The sequence below is a fragment of the Macaca mulatta genome, chromosome X, assembly GCF_049350105.2.
Source record: "Macaca mulatta isolate MMU2019108-1 chromosome X, T2T-MMU8v2.0, whole genome shotgun sequence".
Lineage (NCBI taxonomy): Eukaryota > Metazoa > Chordata > Mammalia > Primates > Cercopithecidae > Macaca > Macaca mulatta.
This window is the reverse complement of record NC_133426.1, coordinates 10,717,706-10,744,459: the sequence shown is the minus strand read 5'-3', so window position 1 is coordinate 10,744,459 and position 26,754 is coordinate 10,717,706. Positions and strand designations below refer to the sequence as shown.

At 40.0% G+C, this 26,754-nt stretch overlaps 1 protein-coding gene across 4 annotated transcripts in view; it reads left to right on the top strand.

The window, feature by feature from the left end:
* The window catches only part of ARHGAP6 (Rho GTPase activating protein 6), a 546,930-nt gene extending 521,125 nt beyond the window's left edge, over positions 1 to 25,805 (top strand). For all 4 annotated transcript variants that reach the window (XM_001094565.4, XM_015126934.3, XM_077989702.1 and 1 more), the window contains exons 10-13: positions 4,449 to 4,546; positions 19,328 to 19,596; positions 21,244 to 21,324; positions 23,802 to 25,805. In XM_001094565.4, coding sequence (XP_001094565.3) covers positions 4,449 to 4,546; positions 19,328 to 19,596; positions 21,244 to 21,324; positions 23,802 to 24,478 — 1,125 coding nt within the window. In that variant the 3' untranslated portion in view covers positions 24,479 to 25,805. The remainder of the gene's footprint in view (positions 1 to 4,448; positions 4,547 to 19,327; positions 19,597 to 21,243; positions 21,325 to 23,801) is intronic.
* Positions 25,806 to 26,754: the final 949 nt, after the last annotated feature.

Genomic DNA, 26,754 nt, shown 5'->3' with positions numbered 1-26,754 from the left:
ACCCCAATTTTCTGAATCATTCCTTTATTTTTTAAAATGTGGTTTAATCACATAAATTTTGAAGCTGCCTTAAATCATTATGTAACAAAATGGATTATACATAAATTAACTAATGAATTATATACACTGTAGTTTTGCATAATACATAGGAAAATACTATTTGCCTTCCTGTAATACATGGATCTAAATTTTTAAACTATATCTTTTTTATGTATTTGTAAATAGTGTCTCCAAGCCAAAATGGTACCATGGGCCTTTTAAAAGGAAACTATAGATAGATTTATAACTGTGACCCTTCCTATTTGCATTTGTTACCAAGTAAGAGTCACGTATGCTACATAAAATAGGCCTCAATAATTATGATTGGTCGCCTAGTTGAATGAGGAAAACCTCTGAATTGCAGACTAGCTTAACAAAAATTTATGGAAAGTTATTTTTTAAGTAATGATACTTCTGAAACCTATTCTAATAATGCATCCAAGTTGATAATTTATCTTAGACATACTACATACTCTCAAAGAATTAATATTGTCATGGTTGCACCACTCTGAAGGGCCTGCACTCTAATTGTTTATTCTTTAATTAAATCCAAATGGGAATGGATTAGTGCTTGGAGCGAAATTTTTTTTTTTTTTTTTTTTGAGACGGAGTCTCGCTCTGTCGCCCAGGCTGGAGTGCAGTGGCCGGATCTCAGCTCACTGCAAGCTCCGCCTCCCGGGTTCACGCCATTCTCCTGCCTCAGCCTCCCGAGTAGCTGGGACTACAGGCGCCCACAACCGCGCCCGGCTAATTTTTTGTATTTTTAGTAGAGACGGGGTTTCACCGTGGTCTCGATCTCCTGACCTTATGATCCGCCCGCCTCGGCCTCCCAAAGTGCTGGGATTACAGGCGTGAGCCACCGCGCCCGGCCGGAGCGAAATTTTTTATTACATGTCTAAGCCTAACAAATTTTAAATTAAACTGGATGAAAATGCAAGTACTTTTCCTAATTTGTTTATGGAAGTATCTTCTAAAAAAGAGATTGGGACATATATTTTTGTCCTATATTATTTTTTGCTTTGCTGTTCATTAAAAAAATATGAGTTCTCTTTCTTCTCATTTTCACCCTGTAGGTGTTACGTTTTAAAAAACTGTTATAATAGCACATGGCTGTTGGAAGATGATCTTTGAAAAAAAAATACAGTAAAAATGATGTCTTCCTGTTTAATTTATACAGTAAGAGAATAATCTCACCCTTGACCTAAATATCCTGTCATTTCCCTTCTCCCCATTTTCATTCCCAGGCCACTGCAGCTGGTCACAAGGTTTTAAATATCATCTATATGTGTCTCTTAAATGTCTATGTTCAACCTAGACTTCTCCTATGAACTCTGAATCCTTATTGCCAACTATCTACAAGATATCTCCTTCATTTGGATGTCTCGCAGACCTCTAAACATTATCAAATCAAAACCACACTCCAAAACTTGACCCCCAACCTTCTCCTCCTGCAGCTTCTCCAAACCAGTCAACAGCAACTCCATCTTTCTAGTTGCCTAGGCCCCAAGCATTGAGGTCATCTTTTCTTCTCCCTCTCCTTCTCTCTCTCTCTCCATCCAATAAATTAATGCTATCACCTCTATCCTCACTATGTCCATGGTGGAAATATTTCTCATCACCTCACCGTCCTGGTTCAGGACCCATCATCTTATCTAGATAGATCAGCAGCCCCTCTCTGCTCTCCTTGCTTTATCTCTGGCTCCATGCATTCTACTCTCAACTCAGCAGCCAGAGTGATGCTGCTTCATGTTAGTCATCTGTTCAAAATCTCCAGTGGATCCCCACCCACTGCAAGTAAGAACAGAAGTCCTTATCATGACCCATAAGACTTCATGACATCTGGTCCTGGCCCCATGACTCCTTCCTACCACCTGCCTCCTTTCCTACTCTCTTCCAGCCTCACAGGCCTCCTCATCACTCTTGACTCAAGACCATTATCATTGGCTTTCTTTTCCTTCCTTCTACCTAGAATGATTTTCTCCAACTCCTTCATCAATTTCAGTTTTCTGCTAAAATGTCAGCTTCTCTGGGACTGACAATCCTATTTAAAACTGCATCTTGCCAAGCATTTCTCATTGCCCTTCTTTGCCTTGTGTTTCTCTGTGTTTTCCTTGTATGTGTGTTTAATGCCCGTCTTTCCACATTTGTTATCTTCGTGAAGACAAGAATTCTTGTCTGTTTGGTTCGTAACTGAATTCCCAGCATCCAGTACCTGGCACTCAGGAAGCATTCACTCAACATTTATGCAATGAATGAAAGGAAGGGAGGGAAAAGAAGACCTGATAGAGAAGCACAGTGGTGCTGAAGTAGAGCTTGTGTGGAACAACTGCTAGGGGAGAAGATGGGAAAGACAGATTGAGGAGAGCAAGCAAGTGGATGGCTTCAGCCACGGGAATAAAAAGAGTTTCCAGTAAGTGAGTGTCTTGACCACGGCATTCTGACAACCACGTAGAGAAGAAATGTGATGCACATGTTAAGGAAATAGCACACAAATTTGCAAGCTGTTGTATCAAAGGTTCATCAAGTATGTATTTTTCTTTGCAATGAAAAACTCAAACTAGCTGAAGTAATTTGAAGGCTCACATAGCTGAACAATCCACAAGCAAATATGGCTTCAGACATAGCTTGTCCCAGGACTCAGATGATATCAAGACATCCCTTTTATCTCTATTTCTTGGTATTGTTTGCTCAATTGTCAGCACAATCAGCAGGCCTCATATGGATACAGGTCCTGCATCCTCTCTTAGAAGTCTCAGGGGAAACCTCCAGGCTTTTCATTGCCTCTAATGGAGTCACATGCCCATTGCTCAGGCAACTATGATGATCTGGGAATGGAAGGCTCAATAGACTTAGACTAGGATACACACTTCACCCTCAAGCTAAGGGTTGGGTAGCAGTTGGTTTTCCAGAGGGAACGTGGTATATAACTGTTATAAGAGGAGGGAAATGGAGACTTTTAATGATGAACAGATGACCACTACAAAGGGCTAATGAGGGCTTGAACTTGGGTCACTGCAGTTGAAATGAAAAAGGGAGAAAAGAAGTAACAGAGATGACGTCTAGTAGGCCTCCTGGCTCTGAATGGAGAGAGGATGCAGAGAAACTTTAGTACAATTCTGAGATCTTGAGCTTGTGTGATGAGAAGTTGGCAATGTCATTAATGAAGGTTCATGATGAAGTAGGAGGAACAGACTTGTAAGAGACAGAACGCCTTTCCTTGCTTTCTCATCCCTGTTTTTATTAATAAAATTGTTTCCAGATTCTCAGAGCCCAAGAACCATAGAGTTCTGCAAGAGGCAAGACGCAAATTCTTCCGCCAACCACTTATTTTCAGAAGACTTGTCCCTGCAGTTTTAAAAAGTCTTCTCTCTGAGCTCACGTGTGAGAGAATCAGACTGAAATTTTATTTTCTCTCAATAGTTTGAGTTTCCTTTGGTTGAGCTGTCAGCTTCTATGGAATAAGAAACCACAAGTCAGAGCTGGGTTCAAGCATCTCTTATAGACCATTTCCACACAGATGACTTAGGGTTGTGAGGCCATCTTCTAATGTACTGTGGATGGATTAGGCTTAGAAAAACATATGATGCTCATCTATAGAACTCTACTGGATGCCTAACAAATTACAAAGTGAGAAACTTTTCATCATTGATGGACCTGGTGCAAGAAAGGAGTAAAGGCAGGCACCGAATAACAAAGTGACATATGCAAATGTAGTAACCAGCAATTTTTTTGAGTATTTACCATTGGCCAAGTACTGTTTTAAATTCTCAACATATAATAAGTCATTTAATCACCATAGCAATACTTTGTGGCGAGTACTATTGTTATCCCCATTTTACACGTGAGGAAACTGAGATCTAGGAAGATCCTTGTTGATGTACCTTGTCAAGGTTCCCACAGCTAGTGACTGGTATGGCTAAGATTCAAACCTAAGCAGTCTGGCTCAAGGGCCTGCCTTCTTAATAAACTGATCATATATTCCAGAACTGCCCAATACAGTCATCATTTCTGCCTGCTGTCTTGGCATAATTATAAATGTGAACTCTAGAAAGTGTCCCCATTTGGGCAATAAATTATTGACACTATTTCTCTGAACTATGATATTTTCCTTATTCAAAACCAAGAAAATCTAGCCTGAGCAATAAAGGCATCCAAGTGGTTCAGTTGTATCTCCAGGCATATGAGGGGTGACATTTTGGATTGAATATGACTATTTGGTAATCATCCAGTTGGTCCTAAGAATTAAAGCAGCTGCATGGGTTGGCATAGCTTTGGTTTTAACCAGCGTATCACTCTGCTCTCTTGCAACTTTTAAGGCTCTGTTTTATGCTACAGTAAAGTTGTCAATGACCATATTTTGCCTATTTCGGGAATGGTTTTATTTATGCCTCAACATTTGGCTCCTTCAGGTTCCCCCAGATCTCCAGAACGAAGTGCTGATCAGCCTGTTAGAGACCGATCCTGACGTCGTGGACTATTTACTCAGAAGAAAGGCTTCCCAGTCATCGTGAGTATTCCAGTGTTGCATCTTCTAAAGCCTCATTGGAGATTTCTATTTCCATTTCTGAGAAATTGGAAACGTTCACACAACTACATGCAGGGTGACCTGAAGTGGAATTTTGGCACGTTTTTGACGATTCTGATCAGTCCATCTAACCAGAAAATGCTTCAGTCCCATCAATCCACTTACCAAATTAGAAACCACATTACAAGATTTCTCTGTTTCATTTTCAGCTTTCTCTAGCCTCTCAGGGTCTTTTGACTTCATTTACAGGGAAAAAGCACTAAATTACTGGCAAGGGACTATAATGCATGTCAATGATTCTACTTCTAGAATGCTGATAAGCATGCGTAGGGGCCCTTAAGGCTGCGCCTGGATGCATCTTGCTTGTGCAGCTTTACCAGTGGGATTAACCCATTATCAAACCACAAGACAGACCTTAGCTGAGGCCTAGGTGCCCATTTGAAATTAGAGGTGTGCACCCTCTTAGCTCTCCCATTTTTTATACCTAGTATTATTTTGATAAAGATGCACATGGGTTTCTACATACACTTATGTTTGCAATTAGTAAAATGCAAGCCATGCTGCAGGCTATGGCTTGCTGCCATTTTTGCTCCCAAAGGAGGAGTGCAGAGTTTTTGCATTAGTCAGATTTTATGGTTACTTCCAATCTTTGCTGCAGAAGCAGAGGGTGTGGGGACGCTGAGCATTTGGCATACCAGTTAAGGGCATAATATAGCATCATTAACCAGGAGTAGTATTACTACTATGACACCAAACCATAAATTTGTGACAGGAAAAGTTGTTGCTATGCTCTTATAAAATTATCACTTTTGTTATACTTTTAATCTACTAAATTTCAGCAATTCTAAGATATGTTTCTCCCATGCCCTATCATCTCTGAAATTGAGACTAATCTTATAACCAACGACAAGCTCCTAACGTAATCCTGTACCTGTAATCCCAGCACTTTGGGAGGCCGAGGTGGGCAGATCGCCGGGGGTCAGGAGTTCGAGACCAACCTGGCCAACATGGCTAAACCCTGTCTCTACTAAAACTACAAAAATTAGCCAGGCATGGTGACAGGCGCCTGTAATCCCAGCTACTCATGAGGCTGAGATGGGAGAATCGCTTGAACTCGGGAGGTGGAAGTTGCAGTGAGCCGAGATTGCACCACTGCACTCCAGCCTGGGCAACAGAGTGAGACTCCGTCTCATAATTAATTAATTAATTAATTAAAATAATGGCATGTCTTAATTGATGGTGTCTTATGAACAGTAACACATGTTAATGTATTCCTGTATATTGGTGTTGAACTTGATAAATTGATTTTCACTTATGATTATTTCAGATACTTAAAAAGTTACATTATTTAGAGAAATTTGGTGAAAAGGAATTCCATGTTGTTCAACCTCCTTGTTTCCCAGGTCATTACAATGATAGCACAACTAAATTCAGCTTCACTCCATTTCTAGCTTAGCAGGGAAGACCTTTTAATTGGATTATCCTTTCAGATGTACTTTAAAAAATCTATGTCTGGGCCATTCATTATCAGGCCAAATTCTGATTCAAATAGGACCAAATTCTGTTGAAAGTAAGGCCTGAATTCAAGCCCCAAAAGCCATGAGTGAATAAAATTATATTCAAATTGTGTAGATGAGCTAGTATTTTATGATCTTGCTTTTCAGATCAGAGAATTAGGCTTACACCTAAATTTCTTGTAGATTTCTAACCCTCATCAAGGTATAAGTCTTAATTAACAAATGACTTTTCTTTTCAGCAGATCACGCACCACCATAATTTTAATAAACTCATTTATTTCCCTCCCTTGTACAGAAAACAGACATGGTGGCATTTCTATTTATAAGCCCCTCATTAAACTGCACTTATAATATGGTTAGTAGTATATGGGAAAGCTCTAAACTACACACTTTTGAAGAAAACCACTGATTTTTGCCTGGCCAAATTTCTGCTTTTGTGTGGCATTATTAGATAGATAAATACTATACTTTAAAGAACAGTTGATAGAAGTTATTTTTACATGGTTTTCAAATACGCTCTTTGAATATAAATGCCATGGTAAAAAAGCTAACCTTTCTTTCTCTTCTATTAGGAAAAGGAAGAAGCACACATATTAAGCCCATCCCAAGCTGTACAATTGTCCAGCCCCTTCTGTTCCCTATCCGTAAGAGTAAGAAGTAGAATTGTAAGGTGTAGGTAAGCAGACCCTAGACCAAGATTTTAGGTGAGTGTCAGGGCTTCCAAGAAAAGAAGAGTGAGCCCATAGAAGCTCTGTGTATGTCAGAGACTAGCATTACCAGTGAACAGAAAACACTGGGGGAAGACTTACTTAGGAGAAGAAAATGTTTGGTTTTTGTTTGTGTTCCTCTAGGTACAGGACAAGGAACAGCCCAGAAGGCAGAGAATGATGTCATGAAGTAAAAATGCATACGTGAATGTTTACTTTTAGTGATCTTTTGAGGCTTGAGAGTGCTACCTCTCCAGCTGTAGTTGCTTTTTTTTTTTTTTTTTGAAATCGAGTCTTGCTCTGTCACCCAGGCTGGAGTACAGTGGCACAATCTCAGCTCACTGCAATCCCCACTTCCCGGGTTCAAACAATTCTCCTGCCTCAGCCTCCCAAGTAGCTGGCATTACAGGTGCATGCCACCACACCTGGCTATTTTTTGTATTTTTAGTAGAGACAGGGTTTCACTATGTTGGCCAGACTGGTCTCGAACTCCTGACCTTGTGATCCACCCGCCTCAGCCTCCCAAAGTAGGTGATCTTTTTGTGCTTTAAACTCACTCACTCATGCTTCCCAAACTTTACTATGCGTAGGTATCACCAGATCTTGTTAAAATGCTCTTTCTGAATCAGTGGGACTTGGGGAGGTAGTCTATGAACCCGAATTTCTAACAAGCTCCCAAGTGATGCTGATACTACTGGTCCATGATCCACACTTTGAGTTTTAAAAGCTTAAAATATCAAAGTGTATTCTTGCCTTTAGGAGCTTTCAGACTTGTTGGAGTAGGCCTCCAAGGGTAGAATGCAAAACAACAGGTGCTGGCCCACTGGCTCTCAGACTCACCAGCCCCTTAGAATCACCTGGGAGCTTGAAGAACAACTATGCCTGGGCCACCCCTCAGAGATTCTGGTTCATTTTTATGCGCTGCAATCTGGACATTGGGATTTTTTAAAGTCTCTTGCATGATTCTAATGAGCAACCAGGGTTAAGATCCTCTAGCTTAGATCCACCACATTGGATATCACAAATTTAGTATCACATGGGAGTTTGAGCTGGGTGGTTTTTGATATTAAAAAGGCATCCTTGTGTTGACAAAGGAAGGGAACCAATGCTCCAGACCATGAATCCACTTGGAGTTTGGAGAAGGGAAAGAGGTGTGATTTGAAGTCTCAGAGATGGCTTTTGGGAAGAGGAAGGATTTGCAGTGAACTTTGAAGACTGTGGAGGATATAAACAGGCCTGGATATTTGGGAAGCTCGCACCAGGACCTGGACATAACAGTAAATATGTTGGCTAGCTGGGGGCACAATAAAGAGGCTGGCCAGCACTGAAGGTAGAAGCCCTTAAATGGCAGGCTGAGGGGTGGTGCTTAAGTCAAGAAGCAGTGACAATAGATTACTGTAAAGCTAAATTATAGTAAATTACAGTACTCTAAACTGCCAGATGGTGCTGACTGCATTGGCAAGTCAGTTATCCATCAGTAACACATGTTTGTGTAGTCAGTTATCTGTCAATAACACATGCTTGTGTAGTTTAATAGACTGGTTACCGTTTCAGATCCAGAGCCAGATTGCCTAAGTTTGAATTCCATTTCTATTGCTATTAGATATGTGGTCTATTAGTTAAGAGTTAATATCTGTTAATATATAGATAGATCTCTCTTTCTCTAGTTTCCTCATCTGTAAACTAGAGATAAAAAGTAGCACCAACTTAAATACAGAATTATGCTCTTAGAATATAGTCTGGCTTATAATAAACATCATCAATTTGTTCATTTACAACTACTTACCAAAGGCTTGGCCATCACTAGATTCTACTTTGGTTTTCAGGAGATAGCAACCTTCCAGGCAATATGACACAAGAGAGAACCCATTCACTTTAAGTTATAGCATTGTGTCTAAAAGCAAACACTATGTTTGCTTCTAACCCTTTGATTTTTTTTTTTTTTTTTTTTTTCTGAAGCTTCTGTTCTCTGCCACCAGTTCACGTACCTAAATAAAGCTTTACATTCCTGTGAGGCCAAGTGGAAACTGCACAAGATTTTATTTGGAGAAAAGAAACAAGTTTTCAAAAGAGTGTAAAACCAAGAACAAGAAAATATTATAATTTCTGTTTTGAAAGAGCAAACGTTTAGTGATATTTGGGAACTTAATGTTTTGTTTTGATTTGGGTTTTTCACTTCTTTATGCAACATCGGTATTGGAGGAGTTAAAGGATAATTCCTTGTTTTTTGTCATGCTTGTCTGATTAAATGTTTGACTTCAACCAAAATGGGATGCCAGAGGGAGATTAGAAGAGATTTTTATGACTGAGAATGCAAGACCAGGAGTTTGTGACCAGCCTGGTCACCATAGCAAGACCCCAGCTCTACTAAAGAAAAATTTAAAAATTATCTGGGCATGGTGGCTCATTCCTGTACTCCCAGCTACTCGGGAGGACGAGGCGGGAGGATCACCTGAGCCCAGGGTTTTGTGGCTGCAGTGAGCCAAGATTATGCCACTGCTCTTCAACCTGGGCAACAGAGTAAGACCTTGTCTCTAGAAAAAAAGAAGAAGAAGAAGATAGAAAGAATTTGATTTAAAAATATATATACTTGTCAGGTATATTTATTAGCATTATATATGCTCTTTTCTTCAAAGGTACTTAAAATAGTTCCCCTCCCCTTTGATTTAAGGATGTGAGGAAATAGGGAATGAGAATGGGAGGTTAATCAAACAGGACAGCATATGTTGAACGTGAGTATTTGCAACAGAACAAAGGAATCACAGTAGGACTGGGACTTAGTGACAGGCAAGTGAGACACTTGCCTAGACACAGAATTTAAGGGAATGCTGGAAAACTCAGTCACTAAAATTGATTATATTGCAATGTAATTTTTTTTTTTTGACTTATAGATGTCATGAACTTTTATTTGGGATTCACAAACAAGGCAGCCTCCATTGTATAAAACAGAATGAGAGCCCTTCTGCAATGCAGTGGGTTTTGTGTAAGGTAGGAACAAATAACAGAACTAGAGAAAAATGAACTGAGGCCTGGTGGTGCATGTCTGTAGTCCCAGCTATGTGGGAGGCTGAGGCAAGAGGAACACTTAAAAATTTTTTTAAAATAAAAATAAAAATAAGAAAGGATTGGTGAACATCAAGTTATTTAGACTGGAATCTCCTATTTTCAGGAAAAATAGACTCACTTTGAGATTTATCTGTCCCCTTAAAGTTTCAGTGTGATAATGTGGCATTTAGCATGAGTGACTTCATTTTGGTTTGGTCTGGTGTGTTGAAGCCTAGTGCAGAAGCTCAGTCCAAAGCAATACCATACCATAATTTTGGTTTAACAGAAACAATTAAGGTAGATTCCATTTTCAAACTAACAGTTGGAGTCTTTGTGTCTCTATTAATTCTCTTCTGCAGTGACAAAACTACACACAAATGCTCATACATGAAAATTAGAAACAGATACACGAAAATTTTTTAAGTGATTTTCTATGGGCAGGGGGGATTTGGGGTTGATCTTTCTTCTTCATAACTTCCTTAGGTAATGACATTTTTGCAATGAGTCTGCCTTAATTCCATCATTACAAATAGAATATCAATACATTTCGAAGTATTAAACATTTAAAACTATCATTATGGGATGAGGGTACATTTTTGTCACTAAAAGAAACCTAAATACTAGGCCTAGAATTAAAAAATATCAATGTGATGGAACCATGTAACATTGTGTTTTCTTGAATAGCCTTTAGCTGTGCCACTTCTACATAATTAGAAACATTTTACTATAAAGATACTTCCCTTAATTAACAGGGAAATGGCCTTTGCACATTTAATGAGAAAAGATACAGAAAACAGACCACATGATTTTGTGTATACATTAGATGTTCAATAAATGTGGCCTCTCCCCTTCTATTCTTTTCTGAAAAACCAATAAAATGGTCATATTACATACAATCCTTGCAAAAGGTTTTCTAAACTTCCATTTTTTAAAAATGGGCTGAATACATTTTGAGAACTGCCACGTACAACTATGAAGATCATAGGCATTTTTCCATTAATGACAAATTCTTATTATGTTTTGTTTTCCTGATACCTGGTATGCAGCTATTCACAAATATTTTATAAATGTAAATTTTATTATCAATATAATGTCCAATCCCATGGATGTTGTATGATTTTCTTAACCATTCTCATAATCTTGATCATTAGTTTTCTGCAAAACCATTCAAAGGTATAACACTCTAATTCCAGATCTAAAGCTCAAGTCTAAATAATTTGGGCAATGGAACCCTGGAAAAATGGAAATTAACAAACATGTATGTAGAGTTTCAGGGGGATTGTTGTGCCCTGTATGCCCATAAAAACAGACAATGGACCCGTTGACTAAGAACTCCTATTTTAGAACACTTAAATTCTGGCTCACTTCCTTCGTTTGCAAGGACACATCACAAAGAGTTCATATTTCTGTTGCTTTTGATCTAAAGAAGTCCAAAACGGAATGATCAAAAACGCCTTAAAATAGTGTTTCTGTTTCCCCCTCCAAGACTACAGGTGCATAATTTCATACACATAACCAGAAGTAAGTATGGTGGGTGGAATCTCCAATCCTCTGTAATATTTTTTAAAAATCCAAGCTAATGCCAAAAATGTTTGATGAAGAAAATATCAAAATTTTAAAAAGACTAGCCATGCTTAGTCATAGAACCTGAAACAAAAGGTAAAATATGTGCTGCTGCATTAAATGGAAGCAACTCATAAGTCATATTTATTTTTTTGAGACAGGGTCTCGCTCTGTCACCCAGGCTGGAGTGCAGTGGCACGACCATGGTTCATTGAAGCCTCAACCGCCTGGGTGCAAGCGATCTTCCTGCCTCAGCTCCCAAAGCAAGATTTTCAAAATCTGCTTTGTTTATCTTGGTTCCAACTGAGAGAATTGCTATGTTTGACAGTTTCTCTTGATCAAGTGACAATCTTAAATAAGTTTTAACTAAATTAACCTGAAATAAAATAAGGAAATTCTGTTTGGGCATAAATAAAACATTTAAATTTAACATAAATGTTATAGGTTCAAATGTATCTTCTTTTCAATTTTTTCAACTGCTTTCATGTTCTGGTAAAAAAAAATTATACATAAAACCATGTATATAGAGGTACACAGTTTTCTTTTGCCTGAGGCATCTCGGGCCCCTAAGTTCCACATAAGGGATGCTTTGTAGAACTAAGCATGATTAATGTGAAAATCCCCCATAAATCCGGAGCTCAGGAGAACTCAGCAGAGCTCAGATCATCGGTGACACAGTAACTAGTTTCAATAACAAGTCTTGTAATTTTTAAATATAGGCTTGAGGAAACATATAAAGATTTGCTCTTATTCTCGCAAACCTCAGGGGCTACACAGAAATAGAATATTAATTAAATAAGGCCAAATAAAGTATCTTCCCTTCTATACTCTGGAAACAAGATCAAAATAGAACAAATTTAACTGCGTTTGGAGAGAAGGCAGATATGGATGAACTAAACTCAGGTATATATATTTAAATTTCATTGTGGTTAATTCTGTTAGTGGCCTTCACAAAGTTTTTACTGAAACAAATTAAATTAAAAAATTTTTTTAAATAGCAGAACTGGTGACTAGTGTATCAAGAGCATGGTTGAAGATCTGTACTAGTCTGAAAAAAAAATTTCAGTACTGAAAAATAATTGTATTGTTTAGCTAGATATTCATCCTATTGAGTGACAAATCTGCTTTCTTCATTCTGGGGGAGCATTAGGCTTTCTTCTAATTTAAAGGTATCACATTTAACTTACCAAATAAATATCACATAGATCATTTCTTTTAATCTTTCAAAGCTCATCATTAAAAATATCTTCTTTCACAAATCCATGGAGTGTTATGTGACAGATTATAATTTTTGTTTTTCTTTTACTAGGATTTTTCAAATCAGAAAGGGTTTCAGGAAATTTTCAGACAAGAAATCTGACTTTACCAGTACAGTGTAACAGCAAAGAGTCCTATTGAGTGGTAGTGGCTGTTGGCCTCAATACCCTGGAAATTATGAAGCATTAACTGCCCCTGCCCCCCTCCCCCAACATACACACTCCATTCAAGAAAGACTTTCCAGCCAGATAGTTGTAGAAAAAGCTTATGTGGAATAGAGAATTCCATGATGAAAAATTCCAAAATGTGTGCATATATGCCTTCTATGGAAAGGCATTCAAGATGGAGGGAGAATTTATCATATCACCCCTTCCTTCCTCACACCTTTACTGTGATTCACGGCTTCTTTATAAATTTGCAGAATGTTAATTTGAAGATGTTTTTATCAGGCCCTCTGTCAATAATGAAGACAACACTGTCTTATCTTCACCTGTCATAAGTGCTCCATATGCCAGAGATATTAGGAGGGAATTAATAAGGACTACAAATGGGGGGACAAATTTCACCAAAGCCTTATGCCCAGGGTGTTAACTTCATCATCCAGTGGGGAGTTTAGAGCCATGTCAGTTCTTCTTTGAAGTGGAGCGCCTTTATCCCTAGCAATCTGTGTAAGGGAGGCTTTGTAGAACTGATGGTGATTAATGTGCACATTCTTCATGATTCCAAAGCTGCTCCAGCAATGGATTCCTTTCCCAGTTCCATTGATACAATCCAAGATGGATGATACAATGCTTTCAGTTCCAACAGACTGGAACTTATCAGTCAAATAATTAAGCCAAGGATGAAGCCAACACACATTTGAAATCTCCACAGTTCTTGCTGGGGCAGCTCAGCAAGGTGCTGGGCAGGCCCCATCCGGTGATTGAACCGGAGTTTTCCATTTGTCCCCAGAACAAGTTCTGTGCTTCCGGCTGCAGTGCAGGCCTGCCCACAGTACCCTGCCAGCATGTTTACGCCCTGACCTGGAGGGACCAGCTAAGGGTGAGAATGTGACTCGCTCTCCATGCCCATCCTTGCTTGTCTGGTTAGCTGAGATTGGCCATGCATGCTGTAGATGGTCCTGGGGTTTGGGGATCTAACGGGGAAACCCTCCGTGCATGGAGGCAAACCCATGTAGACTGGTGACCTGTCCACCCAACCTCAATCCATGATGCTCTGAGACTGGAAAGAGAAGCCACCAGGCACTTTTGGATGCCAACTCATGTCAACTGGCAACCCATCCACCCAACATTCTGAACCTCAATCTATCAAATGTCACATCATTATGAGTCAGCTCTGGGGGCTTCTTGAGTGGGCATTACCTTCCTACAAACCAGCTCCAATTGGCAGCACTCTAATTTCTGAACACTGGTGGAGAAATGAGTCCAGGAGGAGGAGTTTTAGTGATTTTCCACAGGACACTCAGTGTCAAATCTAGAAAACCATACCATCTTTTGGGTATGTCCGAAAAATGTGATAAGCAACCACAATGTCTTCTCTCAGATTTGACTCCAGGATAATCCAACACTAAGAAGATAGTTTTGAGTTCAGCATCCCAAATAAAGGCATTAAAATACTCATGTATCTATTTACATGAAATATTTACTCTGATCAGTGACTCTTATCAGGCACCCTGGTCCTGGCAGACAACCACTTCTCTGACAGTTGTAGCCTGGAAGGGGGTTTTTCTTTCTTTTCTCACTTTTATCTCTAGGTTTCAGGGCCAGAGAAATTTCCTTTCCTATATACTTTTACCATCCACATTTCCACTACACTACACCTGGATTTATTCACACCCTGTCTTCTTGCAGAATTTCTGGATTACAAGAATTTGTTTTTTGATTTGTGATTTTTATATGGAAAATCTTACAGAACTTTATAGATTTTACCTGATTTATACATTTGACAAGCTGCTTTTACAATAGCTTCCATAAACTTAGAAATGTTTCAGAAACTGGGATAGAATAGAAAGATTTAGAAGTAGAAAATGGAAAATGGACAGACACAGGAAGTATAGGTGTGTAATGAAGGTGTCCACAATGACTGGATGCCGAGCCCCCATTACAGGACAGATGTGCTCTGAAAGGCCCTCACAGTTCTGCTTCTAAGTCTCTGGAAATTTCTCCAGACTCCAGTCTCCACTCAGCAATCCTACTCTCTCCCTCTGTTCTGTGTCTTTACTTCCAACTGTATTGCCTAAGTGGGTGTATGTATATATGCATGTGTATATCGTTGCATGTATGTGTATATGTAATATGTCTCTGTGTATACGTGTACATGTCTGTCATATTTATGTGCGTGTGTATATACATGTTTGTATGGATATGTATATGTGTGCATAGGTCTATGCATATATGTATGTGTGTGTTTATGTCTGAATATGTGTATGTATGTGCGTGTGTCTTATGTATATATGTGTGCTGGGTATGTATGTATATATGTGTATGTATATATGTGTATGTATATATGTATGTGTATGTATATATGTGTATGTATATATGTGTATGTGTATGTGTATGTGTTGATCCTGGATTTGCTTCTGACAGATACAAAACAACAGAATGACACTACTTTATTTTTTAATCTATGAACTGCCTATGTTGTTATGAGAGTCCTGAGGAGTGAATAAAACAGTTTTTTTCTTTTTAATCGGTGGGCTTTCATGTGAGAAGATAATTCTTGGTCATAGGTTCTTAGGCAAATTTGGCTGCCACTTCCTGACCTCTGCTAAGACAATAAAATGATAGGGAAATATTTTAAACATTTTAAAAGGCCATTAACTCTAAGTAAGAAAGAGCATTTTACTATTGATTTGTAATAATGTTGAACACTATTTACCAAATAAATTCTAGAAGGATCCCAACCCTAACTGCCTCTGCTGCTAGAGAGCATGGTATTCAGCATTCAGTCAGCTCCTTGTTTCTTTCAATCCCGGACTCAGGTCAGGAAAAAGAAGAGTTGTTAACAGTAGCTTAGTACAGTGCCTGCCACATAATTAACTCTGTATAAATATTAACTTTTACTCTCCTCACAGGCCAAGGGGATAGTTCACATAAGTATATTTCCCAAACTGCTTGCCATGTGTATTCAGGCTGTATCTCCTCCCATGGCTGGGATACACTGGGGGGTGGGGAAACTTTGAAAAGAAGACATCATCTCTCATTGGATGCCCCCTCTGTCTATGTCCCTGGCTGTGACCCCAGCCATCCCAAGGAGGTTCAGAGCCTGTGTCTACTGTGAGACACCTCATCTACCTCTACCTCCAGGGATTCGCTTCAGTTACCCCCTGCTGTTTCCTCCCTGATGGAGGGCCCAGCTGTGGTCACTTTGCCGGCTTGACTTAGGAGACTGAACCAGAAGAGCAGAGAACACTACACTGGTCCTTCCTACTCCCCCTTTCACTTCAACATGTTCTGATCCACAATGGGACTACACTACATTCAGTTGTCTGGATCCTGCTTAAGGCAGACAGACAAGGTTCAGGAATCAACTAGGATGGGGACACTCTTCCTCCTTCCCCTAACTGTGGCCTCAGTAACCCCAAGGTCAGGACCACCACATTCACTCCCAGGGCAGCCAATGCTGCAGTTTTGGCTACCATCTTTGGTTTCCCTCCTGATTTGGCTCTTAGCAGACATTTAGCCCACTGTCACATCTACAGATTGAGAGAGGAAAATAAGGTTTGGTTATTAGAGGTTCCCTAACATCCCTGTGCATGAGAATCACCTGGAGGGCTTCTTTAAACAATTTGCTGGCCCCACCCTGAGTTTCCCTTTTAATAGTCAGAGCTGGCTTTCAGGGCTGTGACTCCACACTGAGAAGCAGCCCACCTTTGGTTTACTGAAAGCAGCCATCTTGAAATGCTTAATGCTTTTTAAACATGGGGGCCTCACATGTTCATTTTGCACCGGGCTCCACAAATTATGTAGCCAGTCCTCTCAGTAGGCCTAGAATGGAGCTGTAGAATTGGCATTGCCAAAAAGTTCCCAGGTGAGACAGATGCTGCTGCCCAGGGATTCACGCTTCACAACCACTCAATGAGATCTTGCAGACCTAAAGAATAGAGGAAAGGGACAAGGGACAATGGCCCTCTGCCTCCTCCTCTCTCACCTCTACTTCATCAGATCCAATCAGAGATGTTAAAACAAAGGAACAAATGCTGTGGCAACTTTAATTTTGCTGTTGTTATTATCGTCTTTGTTTTATTTTGTGTTGTTTTCACCAAACTAAACGCTCTCATGGGGCATACTGCCTTTTCACCAGCCCGCCACCCCCAACAACTAATGTAGGTATAATTTCCCCTACCTATACATCAGTCCAAAAATTTTTTGAAGCAGCTTGAAAAATATATAAAGTGAAACAATGTCATAGTAAGTAATTAATTAGAGATGCTGTAAGTAATTTGAAATGTTGGGGAAAGGAACACGATACAAAGAGTGATAAGATGAAGCTGGGATGCAAAACTCACAAAGGCATCTCCAAGCTTAAAAACACCAACTCAATTGGAGCCTTAATTCTCTGAGCCTCTTAGCAGTCATTGGAGACAGAAATACATTATTTATTACATGATTCATGGCTCCATAGGGTAAAAATAACCTACTCATCAGTAGAAACCCAAATGTCCCTAGTACCAAGACTTAAGGGACATTTCTTCCATTGAGTATCTTTATGCACATAACTCCTGGCTAAATCTTCAACTTATAACACTTGGTTGAATGTATTCTGTTCTATATGGGTTGTAACACGGATGAGCAAGACATGAGAGAATTATTGGGCTCTCTATGAGCTAAAATACGACCTTTCCAAAACTTTCCTCCCAATATGAGTGGGGCAAAACAAAACAAAACATTGGTTGCACTGATTTTGTTTTGGTTTAGCTAATGAATTGACTCTTTAAGTCATCTCGTACAGTAAGGCTTTATGTACTCACTGTTATTGATAGAAAAATATGACTTATATTCTTACTGAGTAGACATAAGACATTTTTATTAATGACTGGAAAAATGGCAGCTAAACAGGGAAAACAAATGAAAGTATTCCAGTAATAAGATTTCTAGCCCTAATCTAACACAGAACACTGATTCTGAGCTGACAGCCATGTTAGCTTCCAGTTCAACACATGCAATTTTTCTCATTTTCATAATAAACTTTAACCAGTGATAGCCCATGACAACAGATAAGTCTCTATTTGTTTTCTCAGCTAGAATAAGGAAGTTTTTTTTCCCCTTTAAATAGATAGGGTGGTTAAATAGCCGCCTTCTCACCACTTTCCAGCAGAAATAGTAAGTTCCTTTTATTTTTCCTTCAAACTCATTGGTGGCCTGAAGGTCTGGAAAATCATCCTCATAGCAGTCCTCTGGCTTCTTCCCATAAGATTATGTGATATGAGTTCAAAGAGGAGGCAAGGAAGGGGCTTCTTTATTCCATGTCAGTAGGAAATGTCCTCAGCAAAATGGTTCAAGCCTGTGGTTGCCTCAGTTACAGCTGTGGCAGTATCACAGAAGCCCGGATGTTTTTCCCCTCGATATTAACCCCTGCTGAAAACCTCAGACGAAGCTAGATCCCTGTGAATGCACTTCCTCCAGTTTGCATGCACAAAACCATTTGGTTAGGAAAGTGTTGTTCAGGCATGTGTTTACCTTCTTTAAGAAATAAAAAGGATTTGTTTTGAAAAATTAAGCCAAAAGAGAGCAAAGACTAGTAAAGAGAAGTGAAGTAAGGGGGAAAAGATGTAGGTTCTGAAACTTTTAATCAACCTGTGATTGTTTCCCTTCAAGATGTTGTCAGGGCCAGTTTTGAGGAGGGTAGAAAATAAAGATGTTTCCAGGTAAGACTTCCCATGCTCTTTTCATGTTGCTCAAATTCTCATTTTTCTGTTCCACATACATTTTCACTGTTATTTCTGTTTCTGTGACAACTCATGAACACAGGACTATGATAGTGGTATACTAATTAGTACATCATATCAGTTTGTAAAAGCACTAGTGCCTTGTAGAATCATTTTAGATGTATTTGAACAAAATGGAGTCTAGTGACGGTCATATATTTATTGTTTTTGTCACCACTTTATATATGAAACACTTATTCCCACCGGTGGCATCATCATCTTTACCATATGAAGGATGGATTTACTTACACTAAGTATTTTTGGGGGAAGGAAAAGTTGTCCATAAAGCCATAATGAACTTCAAGCAAAGTGTCAATCATAGTTTTATCTGAATTATTTTTAATGCAGGATATTGAGGAAGGTGAAAGAGTTATCTACTAGTGTATCCTTACCTAATAGATAGTGAGCATCAGACTTTCACTTAAAAATGGAAGCAGGAATGAGTCCCTGAGGCACTTAGCGATGCCCATTGGCAAATGCAGGGCTCCTTGTCAGTTTCATTCTCACTTCTCCATCATTGCCTTTTCCTGTTATATCTGTTGGGTTTTACTGCCCTCTGCTGGTCATATCGTTGAAACCCTTTCACCTCATGGATGTAGATATCTTGGAACATTGCTCAAAATGGTCTTTTTGTTTCAGCCCTTGTCCATGCATACTCCTCCCGTCATTTGTATAACAGCCATATTGTTTAAATCTGGTCACTACTTGTTAACAAACTCACACACCTGTAATTGTCTCATTGTGCCAGAAGCCCTGACATGCTGCAGTCGGAAGTTTCCTTTTCCGTGGGAGGGAGGCATTCATCTACAGACTCCAACAAGGCCTCCAGCGGAGACATCTCCCCTTATGACAACAACTCCCCAGTGCTGTCTGAGCGCTCCCTGCTGGCTATGCAAGAGGACGCAGCCCCGGGGGGCTCAGAGAAGCTTTACAAAGTGCCAGGGCAGTTTATGCTGGTGGGCCACTTGTCGTCGTCAAAGTCAAGGGAAAGTTCTCCTGGACCAAGGCTTGGGAAAGGTAACTGGAGCCTAGCCAGCCGGCGCTGGCCAAAACAAGTGACCCTCCTCTTGTTGCATGTGGCATGGTGTGGGGGCTCTGCGGACCTTCTCTTCGTCTCTCCCTTATTTGATGTTTCTGTAATTCAACCTGCATTTACCGAGTACCTGCTGAACTCCTACACTAGGAAGAGGAAGGTGTGGCGAGCCCAGTCGTTGGCTGGGAGGGTCCCTGCAGGCCACGCTCCAATTCTCAGATATCTGGGAAATAAACACATGCCCAGAGGAGCCACTCCTATTCCCAGCTGATCCTTTTTCCCTCCAGCATACTAGGAACTTTATGTACACTGGATTTGGGTTGCATATTTGCTAGTCTGAGGCGCCACCCAATTACTGCTGTTACTTTTCTAAAGAAAACAAGCTGAACCTACTATGTATGAAGACAACCTTCCAGAACCAAATAGTGTTAGTATCCAATGACAAGAGAGCACTAGACTGGGAGTCACAAACCTGCTCTGCCACTTTCAACCTGCAGGATCTCCAGTGAGTGAGTGAGCTTCCCAGAGTCCCATTTCCTCCTGCTGTGAAAACTCAGAATGATAACAGTATTTAATTCATTGAGTTTAATGAACTAATCCATGTAAAGCCCTCAACGCAGCACTTCGAATGTAATACGCACTCGATAATACTTGCTGTGTAATCTTGTGTGCATTTCTTACCTGCTCCTTACGCTAGTTGCATCGTCTGTAAAATGATCTCCTGGGAACCTCCTAGGGATGAAGTGAGATAACGCATGTGAACTGCTGAACACGTGGAGGCACCCAGTAGACGTCTGCTGCTATAAATCGTAATTATAATCCCATCATGGGATTGTAGTGAGGATTAAATGAGATGGTGAAAAAGCCTAATGTAGTGCCTTACTCCATAAATATTGATGGATAAGCTAAGGGGATTTATGAGTGAATGCATGCATGAAGAAATCCAATGATACCAGTAGCAAAGTACAGAAACTCTATTGTTCCTCTAGTTCTGTGTTAATGTGGTTAGCGCCTATAAAGCTGTTGCCACCTATCACCCTTCTATTCATTTCCTATAACATGCAAACTTATTATTTTATGGTTCCAGAGGTGAGAAGTCTAAAATGGGTCCACAGGGCCTCTTTACCTTCTGGATGTCCTAGGGCACAATCGTTTTCTTGCCTTTTCTAGCTTCTAGAAGCTGCTGCATTCCTTGGATCGAGGCCCCTTCCTCCATCTTTTAAGCCAACACACTAGCAGCATCTTCTCTCTTACCCCTCTCTTATAAGGACCCTTATAATGATATTGGCCCCATCCAGATAATCCAGGAAAATCTCCCCATCTTAAGAACCATAATTTAATCAAATCTGCAAAGTCCTTTTTGAAAATAACATCTTTGTAGATTTGTGGGATTATGACACAGATATCTTTGAGGGGCCCTTACTCTGTCTGCCACAAGCATGATATAAAAAGGGCCTTTTTGTAAATCCCAAGTAGAATGAACATGCTGAAAGGTGGATCTGAATTGTATTGTTTTGTATGCAACAGGATCTTGAATACAATACTTTGCACAGAAGAGATGTTATTAAAATGTTCATTGATTTTTAATTTTCCTTTTGTGTTATATACCTTTTTATACACTTTTTCCCTAGATCTGTCAGAGGAGCCTTTCAATATCTGGGGAACTTGGCATTCAACATTAAAAAGCGGATCCAAAGACCCAGGAATGACAGGTAAAGTATTAATTTTAAACTTTATTGCATTTACTTTTAAAATTATTTTCTAAAGTTTTCTTTACTATCATTATATTACATGCTTGTCAAACATTATTTGGGAAATGCTGAAAATGGGAGGGGATGAAACTATCCTTAGGCTTTCCACCCAAATATGCTAATCTTTGACTATATTTATTTTCCATTTCCTTTGCAAAGGTTTTTATAGTTACAATCATTCTGCCTGTGCAACTTTGTATTATTTTCTAACTTCCATTTTCCAGTTATTCTCCATTATCCTTTTTAAGGGCAAGGAATATTCCACAGAGTACATATTCATATTTTACAAACTAATACTAAGTCATTTGAAAGTTTTTCTTATTGTTGTAATAAGTTACACTGTCAGAAGCCTCTTATGTAATTCATTTTTCAAATTTTTAATAGATTCACAAAATTTTGGAAAGCAAGTCAAAGGTTATAAATCCAAAACAGGGAAGTGGGTCAAATATAACAAGGCTTTCCAAGAATCCGGAAGTACAGTCACCACCTATTCTGTATAGGACCCACTACCTTGCATTCTGTAAACTGTGGATGGTAGGAGATTTTACACTGCTGTGTGCAAGTCTCATCAGTATTGCAAATTAGTGGCTTTTCATTTTTGCTAACTTGAAAAACAAAACTGCATTTATTAATTTGATTTGCATTCCTTTCTTACCAGTATTTTTCAGTGTTTCTGTTAATTTGCTGAACTTCCCCCCCATTGAATTGTTACTTTTATCATTTCCTATTTATGTATGCTAGTGTTTTTTAAATTGATTCTTATGAACTCTTTATATAATAAAGATGTTAACTCTTTTTCCATATTGTTTACCACTTGCATTTTCTTTTTTTACATCATTAATTTTATCACTGTCTCTTTTCTGTGAATTCTTTCATAAAATTAATCTTTAGTTCAGCATTGGATAGTCAGTCATCTATGCGTTTCTTTTTAATGTTATTTCATTGTTTCAACCTTAATTTTTTTAATCCATCTGGAATACGTGTTATATATGGTATAAAATGTGTAAATTATTTGTTTGGTTGTTTTATATTTATATTCCCCTTCTCATTGTTTTGTAATATCTCCCATCTTACATTTTAAAAGCATAGTACATTTTTAAATTTAATGCCATCTAGCGCCGATTCCTTTTCTAACTCTATCTCACTGTATCCTGTGAAGAGCCTTACTGCATTTTCCTTTTCCAGTGTCAGCTGTCACCTGTTTCAGCTATCATTTGTTTCTTTGTAAATACTCACATCTCCCAACTCCCCTGCCCCCAACATGGCCGTGTTCTTGTTTCTTGTCTGCTTTTTAAGAAGTGGGGGGCAGAGCAGATTCATAGGAAAATGGTAGTCTGGGTACACATGCCCCAAGGACTCCTCCTTTGCCTTGCAAAATGCACTGTTATTTCTTTCCTTTCAGTTTCCTAAAGAAAGTTGTATCCTTTGGGGAAAGCTACCTGCTATAACAACACCGAAATGGGGCAGTGGCTTAACCTATTACAACTGGATTTCTCCCTCACTGTCCCAGTACAGTGTGGATTGTGAGGGGTGAGGAGGGGTGGGAATGTGTGAGGGGAGGGAGTGCTGTCTTCCACATAGTTACTAAGGGGCCCAGCCTAGGCTCTACATATCCAGTGGCTCCACCATCCTCAGAGCCCCAGGAGTCTTCCAAGAGTTTCAGAACCTAGGGAGTCTTCATGCTGGGCTGGTAGTTAAGGGGAGGGGGAAAGCAAAGATCAGTAGGAAGGCATTTGTTTAGGGTTTTATTTATTTATTTATTTATTTATTTTATTTTATTTTTAGTTCAGGCCTAGAAATGGCTCACATCACATCTGTCCACACTTGTTGCCCAGACCTCATTTCTGTGGCCCTCCTAACTGCCAGAAAGGCTGGAAAATGCTATGTAGGAAGTAAAGGGGAACGACTGGGTGATCACCAAGTCAGCCTTTCCTGCATTGATGGTAGGAGAATATGCATAGTGGCTGGCCTCCCTTCTGGCATGGAATGGGGTACTTGAGATTCAAGTAACTTCACTGATGCAATAGAAACATGAAAACATTATAATTTGTATCTCTCCTGGATTACAGATTGCATTGAACAAGAAGGGAATGCTTCTTTCACCTTCTGGATTCTGAAAAGTTTTCCCAGCCATGTAGAGGGGCCCTTTCCTGAAACACAAATTGGTGGCAAAGCCAATTATTAATCTAGTCTGACATCTCAGCTAACCTGTCAGAGTCTAGGCATATGAATTGAGCCAATAATCAATTTATATTTTTTTTGTTTTCCTGGGAGGGTTCTTTTCTTCAGGTAGCAGCAGCTAAGAGCATACTATGCCGTTTCAGTTTTAGAAGTCCGGGGGGACGTCTTAGAAATGGGAAGGAAATAACAGGATTTGAATCCCCAACAAGGATTCTACAAACTGACTACCTTTATTGGGCTTTCTCTCTGACTTCCAGGTTCCTCTGGAGACATTTTTGAAAGCAGCTCCCTAAGAGTGGGGCCCTGCTCCCTTTCTCAAGGGAACCTGTCCCCGAATTGGCCTCGGTGGCAGGGGAGCCCCGCAGAGCTGTACAGCGACACGCAGGTGGCTCGGAGGACTCAGCCCGCAGCCCCCGCGACGGAGGGCAGGGCCCACCCTGCGGTGTCGCGTGCCTGCAGCACTCCCCACGTCCAGGTGGCAGGGAAAGCCGAGCGGCCCATGGCCAGATCGGAGCAGTACTTGACCCTGAGCGGCACCCACGACCTCAGCGAGAGTGAGCTGGATGTGGCCGGGCTGCAGAGCCGGGCCTCACCTCAGTGCCAAAGACCCCGTGGGAGCGGGAGGGATGACAAGCGGCCCCCACCTCCATACCCGGGCCCGGGGAAGCCCGCGGCGGCGGGGACGGTGGCGGCCCAGATCCAGGGGCCCCCGGAAGGCGTGGGGACAGCCACGGACCAGGGAGGCCAAGCAGCCGAGCGAGAGCAGCAGGTCACACAGAAAAAACTGAGTAGCGCCAACTCCCTGCCAGCAGGCGAGGAGGACAGTCCGCGCCTGGGAGACTCTGGCTGGCTCGACTGGCAGAGAGAGCGCTGGCAGATCTGGGAGCTCCTGTCTGCCGACAACCCTGATGCCCTGCCGGAGACGCTGGTCTGAGCCCGTGCCCAGCCAAGACCCCATGCCCAGCGCCCCACACCCTCCAGCCCAGGGGGGACCGTGGGTGGTGGCCACTGGCACATTTAGTGTTCTTCTTTCACGCTTCTCAAAAGCGACACAAGAGAAATCCAGTTCACCTACAGAGGTAGAGCACTCACGTCCCCGCCATTGAGAATAAGGTTCCATTGCGTAGCCAGCCTTAGGAAAAACAAACAGAACCCAAACCAGATGGCAATGTCCAATCTAAAAACGTCCCTTTTGGCTCTATAATATAAGATACAACTCTTGCTTTGGTATAGCCTAACCGTATTTATGTGTCTTCAGTTTTGACTATTGTATATTCTGTAACAGATTATGTATAATCATATATGATATATTCACAAAGAGAAAACAAAAGGAACAATTTTAAAAAAACACTTCACTTACATTAAGCAATGAGATATACTAAACAATGAGATTCTATAGAATGTTCTAGAATATGCACAAGCGGGTTTCTGTGCTTTTGCCATAGCTTTATAACTGGGGATAACCCTTACTTCAATACCTAACGAAAATACTAACAAGATGAAACAGAATATGAGAAGCTATATTTTTATATAGGAGTCAGATACAAAAAGAAAAATCACTGAATGGTTTTTGATATTGAATACGTTTTCAGGAAAATCCTAAATCTGACAGATTATGAAATATATTTTTAGAACTTGTTTAGAAAGGATTCAGTTAACCAAACAAGAAAAAGGCAGTGCCTCACAAAGAAATTAAGAAGTTGTCCGTCCCACATTACATCAAATTCAGTTTTATATAGGCCATATATAATATATATTTATAATGTATAATTTTTATGTATTTTTCAAAACTACAAACTGGAATCCAACTATAAAGTGTTTAAGAATCTACATAGAATATTCAAACTATAGAACATGTTTTTCCCTTTGCCCCATAATCAGTATTTGCCAAATTACATGCAATTCTTTAAAACCTAAATCACATTTGGTGGAAAGCCTACAGCTTTGTACTTACATTGTGCCAAAGGCTGAGGAAATGTTTTCTTTCGTAATTTTATATGTATTGTAAAATGTTCTACCGTACTTTAGTAGTTTGAAGTTTTTCAAGTGCATAACTATTTTTGACCAGCAGATGGCGATAAGCTTCAGTATTTTATGCAATTTTTTTTTTTCACTTCTGAAGGGAAAGTGTATCATAAAAAAAGATTTGTTTTTTCTTTTTATAAAACATGCTACTCTTAATTTTCATGTTGGTGATGAAATTTCCAGTGCTGTTTCTTAAGGTTCTATCTTGTGCCATGATGAATAAAAAGTTAAGCAAAGACTTTGTTTCCTGGCTTTAAATCTCTTGAATGAATTTGCATCACATTTCAGACATATATTTCACTATCCACAGATCCAAGTGTAATAAATCATGGCAATTCTGTGCATATACATATATAGCAAAAAATATGGTTTAAAAATATCAGACGGATTTGGGACATCAACTCAGTGACACCAAAGCATTTAGAAATGTATAATAATTTGTTGCAAGTAAAGGCTGATTTCCTCGATTGTTGAAGAGGTGGTTTTCTACAGGACTGAAACTCAGATTTCCTGAGTTTCCTGAACTGTGTTGGGCAGGTGTTGCCCAACGCAATTCCTGTTAAGTTACACCTGCTTTATGGGCCTTAGATGCTTAATTTGCTTCAGGGCTGAAATAATAAAAGCTAGAAGTGGCATGTGATATTTCTTATTTGGGGAATGGTTTGAGATAGCTTCAGGCTCTGCCATCAGGTCCAGCACTTCCACTACTGGCTGGGACTCAGGGAGGATTTGCCTGCAGACCTCTGGTTCCTCCTGACTGCCCACACTCAGCCAAAAGTTGTCAACAAGATCCAGAGGAAATGCTGCTTGGTTGTGGATCACAGGTGGCTTTTCTGTGCCACCTACTCTCATCCTACTCCTGCTGATGCTACTTCCCTGGCTTTGAATTTGACCATGATCTGATCGGCTCTTTCCCTCCTTCCTAGATTGGATGGCCTGATAAATGGGAATCTCTTTCTACCACGTTCTTGCTAGAGTAGTCCTATTTTTTTAAAACATCCAGATCAAATGGCCCTGAAGTTGATGCCTATGTCAGAAAAGGTCACGAAAAGTATGTCCATCTGTTAATAGATCTAAAATAAGCAGTCCAGAAAACAGGACTCACAATATACCTCAATATTCACTCTCCCTCTCTTTGTACGTTTAAGCCTAGGGGCCGTATATTTAGCTTAGTGAGTTTACAGC